Source organism: Paroedura picta, chromosome 6, assembly GCF_049243985.1.
Source record: "Paroedura picta isolate Pp20150507F chromosome 6, Ppicta_v3.0, whole genome shotgun sequence".
NCBI classification, from domain to species: domain Eukaryota; kingdom Metazoa; phylum Chordata; class Lepidosauria; order Squamata; family Gekkonidae; genus Paroedura; species Paroedura picta.
In genome coordinates this window covers 42,956,809-42,967,962 of record NC_135374.1, presented here as the reverse complement: position 1 = coordinate 42,967,962, position 11,154 = coordinate 42,956,809, and the positions used below count along the sequence as shown (strand labels likewise).

Here is an 11,154-nt window from a genome sequence, read left to right as displayed (position 1 = left end):
CTCCTTAGTTTCCCACAACTGAAGACGGTACGCTCTGCTCTCTTCTAACACTAGCTACGGAAAGCCAAATGCCCGCATGTAGGATTTCAACAAACCCAGTTCTTTTCCTTGCAGCGTCCAGAGCTGCAAAGGCTCAGGAAATGAAACTCTAGCGTAATTTCAAACGGCACACCCCTTCGCTAAGGTCCAATGGCATTTGACAGAAATCGACTCCCCCCCCCCGGTCCCCTCCTCCTCCTCCTCCTCCTCCTCCTCCTCCTCTACAGCTGTCACTCAAAGCAGCGCTTTGGGTCGCGTCCCCGGCTGCGCGGCGAGAGCCATTACAGACCCGCCCGCGCCTCTGGGAGCTACTTTGCCAGGAAGGCAGCGGTGCGTACTCCCCCCCCCCCCCCCGGCCCGCCTTGTATGGCGCGACCTTCCCACGGTCCCCCCGGTATTAGTTGCACAGGGATCACTCGTGTGAAGCCTCTACGTGTCGCCGCGCCACGAACCGAAGGCGAGACTCTTTGCCGGCTGCCTGGGAGCAGCTTGGGTCCCGCGGCGGGCAGGCAGGCGAAAGCGGTGCGGCGCGCCCAGTGCTCTCTGGCCGCCCAGGCTCTCTATGCCGCTCGGCCACTGGCGCCGCTGCCCTTTCCGCGCCCACCAGGAGCCCCGCAGTCAGTGGCTCGCGGCAGAGTGGCCGCCTTCCTAGTTCCACTCTTTCCGGGGGCTTCCCTGACGGAGGGCGCGAACGGCAAGTATTTCCTCCGCGAAACCGACGCCCTTCCCCTTTGGACGGCTCGTGCAGGGGCCAGCCCCGGGGGTTTGCCCCGACTGGCACGCCTCGGCTGAAGGGCCATTCTCCAGTCCGAAACACGGTCGCTCACTCAAAGAGGCCGGCCTTACTCCTAACAAGTAAAGGGGGGGGGGGGGGATGAACTCAAATTTAAATAGACGTAAAGAGGCAGATTTAACTTTCTCTCAACCTGTAATAAAGCGACAGTCAGAAAAATGCACTTTCGTACTAAATGTGACTTAAATAAATGTGCATCTTACTGCAGCTGAAAATGCCATTTCCTGTTTACAGCCTCATGAAGTTGACCTCCTGTTTAGCTGTCCTTTCTCTTAAGCTCTCACTCTACTAGCATTTGGAGGCTCTGAACACTTTGCTTCCTTGTCTGTTTTGACACCATATACTGTAAATATGTGTGTTGTTCTTCCTCTTTGGTAGCTTCAATTCCCATTCTATATGATTTTTTTTTAAATCTCATCAAAGTTTATTGGTGGATATTCAGTAATTTATATTGCATTTGTTCCTCTTTTTGTACAACTGTGCTGGTCAGCAATTTGGGCATGTATTATGATTGTCATTCTTCTTATTGAAGGAATAGTTTGCTCTCATTTTAAATCAGGAGGTGTCTGCTTTGGCCAGGAGGCTACTTCGGCATGGTTTAGTCACCCGGAGTTAGATACTGAGGGGAAGTGGGATATTTCTTCATTTATACAGACACGCTGTCCACACTGTAGGGGGAGGGAATTCATACACTGAATCTCACCATAATCTCGAGACTAGACACTTAATCATCATTGGTAGAAGGAAAGAAATTGAGGAGAATTCCCATAGTCGATGAAATCAAATCTCTACTTGTGAGCCAGTTGACATTTCTGGAGGTAGGTCTGATCCAAACATGCAGTAAGATGATGTGGTAAAATACTGAGGTGGTAAAACTGACTATAGCATCTCAGAATGAAAGTGAGGGATTACATTTTTAGAAACTCCTCTGAATTGATAATTTCTCCGAAACTAGCACAGCACACACAGGGCGGGCTAGAATGCCTCTCTCTGATGTGCTACTTTTTGTATTTGCAGAGAGCATTAATTAGAATTGAAATACCTCCTCCTCCAGTATTTTCAAGTGTCATATTTGACTAACTCAGAATTCTATTACCGTATTCTGCTGTATGCATAGACCAGGCTGTGTTTTATACTAAGCAAGGAAGAACTAGGACAGAGTTTACTCAGGACAGAAGAGGACTGGCAGAGAAACAAAAGGGCCCATATCCTCAGGCTGGGAGAGGCAGGGACAGAAGCTTTACTTCAAGCTTGCATCCCTCCAGTCTTTACCCCCCCCCCTCCCCAAATCTTTAAAATAAAACAAGAGTCTAGTGGAATTTTAGAGATTACAGAAATTACTCCAGCATAAGCTTTTAGTGTGCATCTGATGAAGGGAAGAGCATGAGCCAGTGTGGTGTAGTGGGTAAGAGCAGCAGTTTCTCATCTGGGAAAGCGGGCTACTCCCACATGGGTACAATGGCAATAAAGAATAAGGCAACCTTGTGTATTCTGATGACAGCAGAACATATAAACTAGACTATAAATAGATAAATAAAATAAATAAAATGTGCACAGAATGTCCCATTTGGTAGTGAGCCTCTTAGAAAAGGACCCACTGTCTTGAGGTCTGAGGGCTTTAATATGATACAAAACTATCAACAAATAAAGATCATAGAATCATAGAATCATAGAGTTGGAAGGGGCCATACAGGCCATCTAGTCCAACCCCCTGCTCAACGCAGGATTAGCCCTAAGCATCCTAAAGCATCAAAGAAAAGTGTGTATCCAACCTTTGCTTGAAGACTTCCAGTGAGGGGGAGCTCACCACCTCCTTAGGCAGCCTATTCCACTGCTGAACTACTCTGACTGTGAAAAACTTTTTCCTGATATCTAGCCTATATCGTTGTACTTGAAGTTTAAACCCATTACTGCGTGTCCTCTCCTCTGCAGCCAGCAGAAACAGCATCCTGCCCTCCTCCAAGTGACAACCTTTCAAATACTTAAAGAGGGCTATCATGTCCCCTCTCAACCTCCTTTTCTCCAGGCTGAACATTCCCAAGTCCCTCAACCTATCTTCATAGGGCTTGGTCCCTTGGCCCCAGATCATCTTCGTCGCTCTCCTCTGTACCCTTTCAATTTTATCTACATCCTTCTTGAAGTGAGGCCTCCAGAACTGCACACAGTACTCCAGGTGTGGTCTGACCAGTGCCGTATACAATGGGACTATGACATCTTGTGATTTTGATGTGATGCCTCTGTTGATACAGCCCAAAATGGCATTTGCCTTTTTTACCGCTGCATCACACTGCCTGCTCATGTTTAGTTTACAATCCACAAGTACCCCAAGGTCTCGTTCACACACAGTGCTACCTAGAAGCGTATCCCCCATCCAGTAGGCATGCTTTTCATTTTTCTGACCCAGATGCAGAACTTTACACTTATCTTTATTGAATTGCATCTTGTTCTCATTTGCCCATTTTTCCATTGTGTTCAGATCTCGTTGAACTCTGTCTCTATCTTCCGGAGTATTTGCCATTCCTCCCAATTTGGTGTCATCTGCAAACTTGATCTCTTGCTGTCTCTAATCCATGTTGTGATCCATACAATGGTCACCTTAAAACTAGATTACTGCAACTTGTTCTGTGCAGGGCTACCCTTGAAGCTATTTTGGAGATTCCAGCTGGTCCAGAATGCAGCTGCACGAGTTCTTCCCTGAGCTCTCCCAGCTGCACTGGCTCTTGTTTGGGGACAAATCAGATTCAAAGTTTTGATCACAACCTTTAAAGCTCCAGGCAGTCATACTTGTGATACTGCCTATCCCTGTACTTCTTCTGGGGAATTTTAAGATCTAGTGAGCAAAACTTAGTCAGGATCCCCAGCCCTAAGGTGATTAGATTTTTGGCCCTGGCAATGACATCAGAGCCCTGGAAGACCTTGAATGGTCCCACAAGACTAGTAAAACAGGACTGTTCTACCAAGACTGTGGTTAAAACCCAAATTAATACATGAATTATGCTGGCCTCCCCACCAAAGCCTTATTTTTATTTCTGCTGAGACTGGAAATATCCTCCCAACTTCTCTCTCCTTTCCTAATATAGGAACAATCCAATAGATGACTGAATTTGTTTGGATTTTAATATATTTAATCCAATAATTTATATTTTACTGCTATATTTAACCTTGACATGACATTATTATGATGGAATCTGCTCTGAGTTGCATGATCTAGGACCGAAAAAAAGCATCATCATCATCTGAGGTTTCTTGTATATATATTATCAGCCAGGCAGAGTCTTCAGGTATCCCTGAATGAAGTGAATCCCAAATTTAACTGTATTTGCTTATATGTATTCATCATTACTCTGCTGCCCCTCCACTCCCTTCTCCCTCTGATGATGGTATTGTAAGCTTTTCAGGGCAGGGGCCTTCTCTTTTTTGGCATGTGATGATGCCATATCAGTAATATATCATGTGATGTGATGGTGCCATATCAATAATAGCTGGGGTAAGGAGGAGAAGTGAATAGATGGAGAGGTGTCTGATACACAGGCCCAAGTGACCCGCCTCCCCGTTTTCAGTGTTGCAAGGTGCATAATTTGCCTGTGGATGTGCATGCTAGTATTCCACCGTACAGTATTTGCCCTTGAAAAATCTCCTTAAAATATGCAGTCTGATTCACAGTGCATTAGGAACAGTCAGCAAAGGAACTGTAAATTAGATGATGCAATGTAATTTTGCTTTTGACAGTTCCTAGAAGCTTTGCAGCCTCAGGAGAGTTCTTCCTCATGTTCTTCCAAATCTAGCCTATCATTTGATAAAGTTTTTTTACAAATAGATTACATACATAGGCTGATTGAGTTATAAAATGATTGTTTTTAATGTGTATCTGCTGCAGGCAGGCCACGGTGCTAGGTTACAGTGATATAAACCTCGTGAGATTCGTTTACCTTTTTTTGTAAGGTATAAAAGGTTTAACTAAAAACTTTAGATTCAGTTGAAACCAAGTATACAGTGATTGGCAGTTCAGACTGAAAGATGTATTTAATAAAATCACTGAACTTTGTGGGTCAAAGCTACAGTTTTAACCAATTTTAAAGGAAGACGTGTCTTTTCAGCTGTCATATTTGTAGGGGACTGATCATGTGTCCCAGCCTGCTTGAAAACTATGTGGCAGCCATGGTGTTGAGTGCCGCTGGAGATGCCCTGGGCTTCAGAAACAGACAGTGGGAATTCCTTACCTGTGGTGAAAAGATTCATGTGCAACTGGCAGAAATGGGAGGTGTGGACAAAATCAACATAGCAGGCTGGCGAGTCAGTGATGATACCGTCATGCACTTGGCTACAGCCGAAGCCCTGACAGCAGCTGGAACAGATCCAGATTTTACACGCCTGTATTCTCTCCTTGCAAGAAACTACAGGGACTGCATGGACGATATGAGTGGAAGAGCTCCAGGTAAGCTTTTCTAAAATTTTACATTTATAAGAAAACACATGGTTGTATTTTGCACTGTCACAGATCATCTGGGGTGTTTAGATTAGAACTTTTGGCCTTCACTACTCTTGAAAATGGTTCATTCCCAACAGTATCAAATTAGCAGAGCTCAGTTGCTTTCTCTAGTCCAGTTCTACAAGGAAGAATATCTGCCGGGGATTGAGAGCATCTATTTGCACCTTTTAGACATTTTATCTACTTCATGAAATGCTGCAACGCTCTTAACTACTAGAAATCTTAATGGTGAGTACACTAATGAGAAATATGAGAGATTTTAACTGACTGCTAAAAGAAGAGTACTATATCTTGTGACCTATTCTTTTGTCTTTCAAACTACCATGGTGCAGGTAGATGGTGACCACGACGTTGTGTCTCAGTTCCTTTGGTTAAAAAAATGTTTCCATGGCACAGAACCATACAACAGTAGGCTATCCCATCCAGCCCAACCTTGATAATAAAAAAAAATGTCATGGCCCTTCCTAAATTTGTCCTTCATGCTATTTGTTTAGATGTTTTTACAGTGTTTTATTTTATGCATTGTAGGTTTGATTCCCCCTGCCTTTATTCAGCATTTTCAACACTGGCAAAAGCTGTCTTCTAGGTCTATCACTGCAAACTATTTTGTTTCTAGTTGTTAAGGAGAGGGGCTGTTTGGTGATTTTTTTTTCTTTCAGTCCCCTGCGGTTGGGGAAATACTTTAAATTGAGGAAGGGATGTTTCCTCTTTTTCTATCTTCTTCCATCTTTTTCTATTTTCTGCTGTCCTTATATTGTTAGATTTTACACCCTGTGGAATTTCAGAAGGGCTGAAATAGGGAAATTTGGAGAAGGGTCACGAGGTCCAAATGTAACTTGTGATTTCTGGCTTAGGAAGCAACCTGAGAGTCAGATGTGGCAGCATTGAAAAGTAGCTCAAAATAAGATTTGCACTGGACACCTGTTCAAAAACGTTCTTTCAAAAATTGCTGTTGTATTTTCCTTGTAAAGTTGTCCCATGTACTTTACAGAAGACCATGAGTCAGAGTTCTCCTGTGACTGCATTTGCTGAAAGGAATGAGTCAGGACTGTGATGGCCATTCAGAATCCTGTCCACAGAAATCGGCAGGCAGGTGGCTTGCTCCTTTTGTCCTTGTCACCTTAACTACTCAAGGAGGTTATTTCACCAAGCAGTAGAATTGAGCACAAAAAGGACAGAAACTTAAAATCAAAGCAAGTGTAAAAGCGAAACTGCTGTAAATCACATGACTTAAGCAGATGCCACACTGGGGCTAGGCATGAACCACGGGAAATCCCCAGTCTCATCTCTACCAAAGATGCAATTTTAGCCACAAACACCATCTGTAATATGGGAACAAAGCCTCCCAGTCTTCATCAGTCCTGAGATTATTGGGATGACGTAGGGATAATGTTACTTATGCATGATAAAGCGAAGTGGTACAATTTGGGCAGTGCAGCTGCAACTCTTTTGGCAAAGCTCATATTTAGCACATCTAGCTGTTTGAACTCGCAATGGCCATTATTTTCTCTGTGCAGCAGACCAGGCCTTTGAGTTCCGGAGGCCACATCTTCCGCCCATAGAAAATAATAAGCCAATGCTTGGTGAATCAGTCAGGGGCTGGGGCACACACCCTCTCCCTCCTGCCTCTTGGCGAAGGAACTTCCAAAATTATCGTTTTAATTTCCTTTAGAAAAGGCATGATTACTGCATCCTCCGAGTTGGGAGCATTGTTCCTATATTTATTAAAACAGATTTTTTTTCCTGATGCAACTTTCTGGAATGATAATATTCTTGATTGTTAATTAAATTGATAATCTTGCTCTCCCACTTTTCTGATACAGAATTAAAGTAATTTTTGAATTGCATTCCCTTAGGGATGGCTGTTCTCCCCATTTGCACACACGTTTCTCTCTGGTAGTTTGGGATGCAGATTACAGGCTTATTCTGAGGCATGTTCATTTTAATCAGCCTTTGCTCTTTCCACTTATATACTGAATCAACAACTACAGATTGTGGGCAGAAAGGAAAATGTCCGCTCTTGTCTTAAAGTGTTAGGAAAAGCTCTGTAGATAAAGCTGAGTTCTCGTGTGGATGGAGAAACCTGTGCTGCGTGGCATTGACTGAAGCAGGAAATAAACATTCAGGTGGATTTCCTTCTGTCCTCTGCAGGTGGGACCTGCATGCACTATGCAACACTTCTGGAGCCAGATGAGCCAGAGGGGTGGAAAATCCCTTTCAGTAAAAGTGGCGGAGGCTGTGGAGCTGCCATGAGATCCATGTGTGTTGGACTACGGTTCTGCCACCCAGAACAACTCGAGAGCTTGATTCAAGTCAGCATAGAGAGTGGGCGAATGACTCACCACCACCCAACGGGCTACCTGGGATCCCTGGCTTCTGCTCTCTTCACTTCTTATGCTGTGAACCGCAAGCCGCCCCAGGAGTGGGGGAAAGGGCTGATGACGGTGCTGCCAAAGGCTAAAGCCTACATCCAGGAGTCAGCTTGCTTTGTGGAAGAAAACTTGCAGCACTGGTGAGTGAATGTATGATTGTGCCCCTGGCTGGGCGAAGGTCCCAGGGGGCTTTTGGTGAATGGGTATAGTGTGGATCTGGTTAGATATATATTGACTATGGCAGGGGTGGCCAAACTGCAGCTCTCGAGGTGTCCATGGACTACAATTACCATGAGCTTCTGCCAGTTGACCATGCTGGTGGGGGCACATGGGAATTGTAGCCCATGGACATCCAGAGAGCCAGTTTGGCGACCCCTGCTATATGGGAACAAAAATGGCATAACCCTGAACAGAGGGGAAGGAAGTGGAAGATACTAGTCGCTTACATTTTTAAAAATGTAATGCTGGCATATAACTATGCTGTCTACCAGGGGGCATTTTTAAAAACAGTTCTGAATAATATAGGATGTCTCTGCATTCATACAGGGTCCATCCTCTGTTCATACAGCATATATCTAATTCTAAATAAATAAATAAAACAAGCTCTTAAGAATTCCCCACATGCCTGCTACTACATATACTTTACTAAGGGTGCTTGAGAAAAACTCCCAATCTTCTTTTCTTTCTTTCTTCTTTTTTTTGCATTTCATAGGAACTACTTTGAAAGTAAGTGGGACCAGTACCTGAAAATCAGAGGCATTTCAGACGGGAAGTCTCCCCCTTCCTTTCCTGCAGAATATGGCGTGAAAGAGAGAGACGAATTCTATACGTCTCTCAGTTACTCCGGCTGGGGAGGCAGCAGTGGACACGATGCTCCCATGATAGCTTATGATGCCATTCTTGGTTCTGGGAACAACTGGACTGAGTTAGCTCATAGAGGTATCTTCCATGGTGGAGACAATGACTCTACAGGGGCCATTGCTGCGTGCTGGTGGGGAGCAATGTATGGCTTCCAGGGAGTCAGTAAAACGAACTATAGGGATATTGAGTACAGAGACCGACTGGAGAAAGTAGCTGGGGAACTTTATCACCTCAGCTTGGCAGCAAAGCGTGACTGAAGTAGGCATGCTGTGGTTCTGTCTCGAAGACTGGCCTCAAGCAATCATAGAATTAAAGAATTATAGAGTTGGAAGGGACCTCCTGCAGAATGCAGGAAATGGCCACAATAGCCAAGCACCTACACAATCCTTCTGTCTACCCACTTACAATCTGCCTAAGTTCACAGAATTAGCATTTTTGTCAGATGGCCATATAGCCTCTGCTTAAAAGCTTCCAAAGGAGAACTTACCACCTCCCAAGGAAGCCTGTTACACTGAAGAACCATTCTGTCAGAAACTTCTTCTGGGTGTTTAGCTGAAAATTCTTTTGAATTAATTTCATCCCATTGGCTCTTGTCCGACCCTCTGAGGCAACAGAAAACAACTCTTCTCTTTCACTGTGACAGTCCTCCAAGGACTTGAAGATGGCTATCATATCACCTCTTAGTCATCTTCTCTCTAGGCTAAACAGATCCCTCAACCTTTCTTCATACGTTTTGGTCTCCAAACCTCTCACCATTTTCGTTGCCCTCCTCGGGACATGTTCATTTGCCTACATCGTTCATCAACTGGGGTGCCCAAAACTGAACACAGTGTTCTAAGTGATGTCTAACCAGAGTAGAATAAAGCAGTACCATTGCCTCACGTGATCTAGACACGATACTCCTTTTGATACAGCTCAAAATCCCAATTGCCTTTTTAGCCAGAGTCACAGTGCTGACACATGTTCAATGTATGGTCTACTAAGACCCCCTAGATCCTTTTTGCACATACTACTGCCAAGACAGCTCTTCCCCATCCTATAATGATACATTTGATTTTTCCTACCTAAACGCAGAACTTTAGATTTTTCACTATTGAAATTCGTTTTAACTTAGTTTTCTAACCTGCCAAGATCATCCTGTATCCTGATTCTGTCTTCTGCCGTTTGCTACCTGTCCCAGTTTAATATCTGCAAATTTAATAAGCACCCCCTCTATTTCTTAATTCAAATCATTTATAAATATGTTGAACATATGTAAGTTAGTTGCTCATTGTGACCAGAACTCGGTTTTTATTAATTTTGATAAGACCAAAATTCTTATTTTCTCTAAATCATGGAAATCTCTTTCTTGGAAAATTGAGGGGAAAGAAATCAAACAGGTTAGAATCTTTAGATACCTGGGGATCTTTTTTCAGTATAACTTGAAATGATCCATAAACCATGACAGTGCTATAATGTTGGCTAAGAACATGTCCCAGGCCATAACTGCTTCCACCACCAGAAAGGGAATCAATATCTTCTGGTGGCTCTCTGAATTTTTCAAGCCACCATGATAGCCTTATTTTATGGGATCCCTTTGTGGATCCAGTCCTTCAACAGAGAGGCCGATTGTATGGCTACCTCCTCCTTACACTGGACTATGGGTATTCCCAACTCTGTAGTCTATTCTACTCTGTGCTGAGTTAGGTTACCATTCTATTGAATCTCATGCATGGATTTTCACTGTTAAATATTGGCTAGGTTTAGTTCACCACCAAATAGCCTTGTTACATTGATATTTGCTGACCTGCGTATTTTGAAATAGTCCCAATGAATAGTTTCTAAAATGAAATCTCTAGACATTGATCTGGACTCCTTGACCAATTCTGGTAATGATTACAGATTTCGGTCTATTCAAAGCATTTGGGACATTGAGGGCCAGTCAGTCTATGCTGGTGTGGGTGGGGCATCCTCCCCACACTCCCTGGCTCTTACTTATCCACAAAATGTTATGGCCCATTACTTTTCTAATTACTGAGCAGGTTGTGGAGTTTTTATCTACTGTTATGTTGCTTAGGTCTAAAAGAGAAAAGTTTCTAAGTTGTCTTCTTGTTACCTGCTGTAATTGTAAAATCTTCTGTCATGAAGGTTACTTGCTGTACGTTGCATTGTTCTTTTATTGCCATTAAAGGTATGTATATGTGTGACTGCCCTTTGGACGGGGTGGAGCAAGACAAAATTGCAGAAACCCAATGATAATATGAAGTCTACAAATACCACCGCATATTGGTGGAATTGGGCCCTACCTGTCTGAGGGACCACTTATCTGCTTGTGCCCCCCAGCATGGCCTTGTGCTCTGTGGGTACTAATCTGTTAGTGATCTCTGGCCCTAGACAGGTGTGCCTGGCCTCGACCCTCGCCAGGGCCTTTTCAGTCCTGGCTCTGACCTGGTGGAATGAGCTCCCATGAGAACTGAGGACCCTGACGAGTTCCACAAGGCCTGTAAAATGGAGCTCTTCCACCAGGTCTCTGGTTGAGGCCCAACTGTTTAAGAATGTCGCCCCCGCCCCCGGTTTTTGCTACACCATCCATCAAACCCTTTGTGGATGTTATGGATGGC

General features: G+C 44.0%; 1 protein-coding gene across 3 annotated transcripts; it reads left to right on the top strand.

Moving 5' to 3' along the window:
• The first annotated feature begins 267 nt into the window (after positions 1 to 267).
• On the top strand, positions 268 to 10,737 carry ADPRH (ADP-ribosylarginine hydrolase). 3 transcript variants are annotated; one of them, XM_077342298.1, is made up of 4 exons: positions 268 to 369; positions 4,930 to 5,267; positions 7,473 to 7,833; positions 8,406 to 10,737. In XM_077342298.1, exons 2-4 carry the CDS (start codon positions 4,955 to 4,957, stop codon positions 8,809 to 8,811), a joined length of 1,080 nt encoding a protein of 359 aa, XP_077198413.1. In that variant the 5' UTR covers positions 268 to 369; positions 4,930 to 4,954; the 3' UTR covers positions 8,812 to 10,737. The 3 variants fall into 3 exon arrangements, with proteins under 3 accessions (XP_077198413.1, XP_077198414.1, XP_077198415.1); XM_077342299.1 differs by lacking the exon at positions 268 to 369 and adding an exon at positions 389 to 733; XM_077342300.1 differs by lacking the exon at positions 268 to 369 and adding an exon at positions 747 to 894.
• Positions 10,738 to 11,154: the final 417 nt, after the last annotated feature.

Bases quoted from the DNA above. Each gene is read 5' to 3' on its own strand.
- ADPRH (XM_077342298.1), top strand. From the start codon at position 4,955: ATGTGTCCCAGCCTGCTTGAAAACTATGTGGCAGCCATGGTGTTGAGT. The intron at 5,268-7,472 runs GTAAGCTTTTCT...TGTCCTCTGCAG, and splicing joins TATGAGTGGAAGAGCTCCAG to GTGGGACCTGCATGCACTAT. The intron at 7,834-8,405 runs GTGAGTGAATGT...TGCATTTCATAG, and splicing joins GAAGAAAACTTGCAGCACTG to GAACTACTTTGAAAGTAAGT.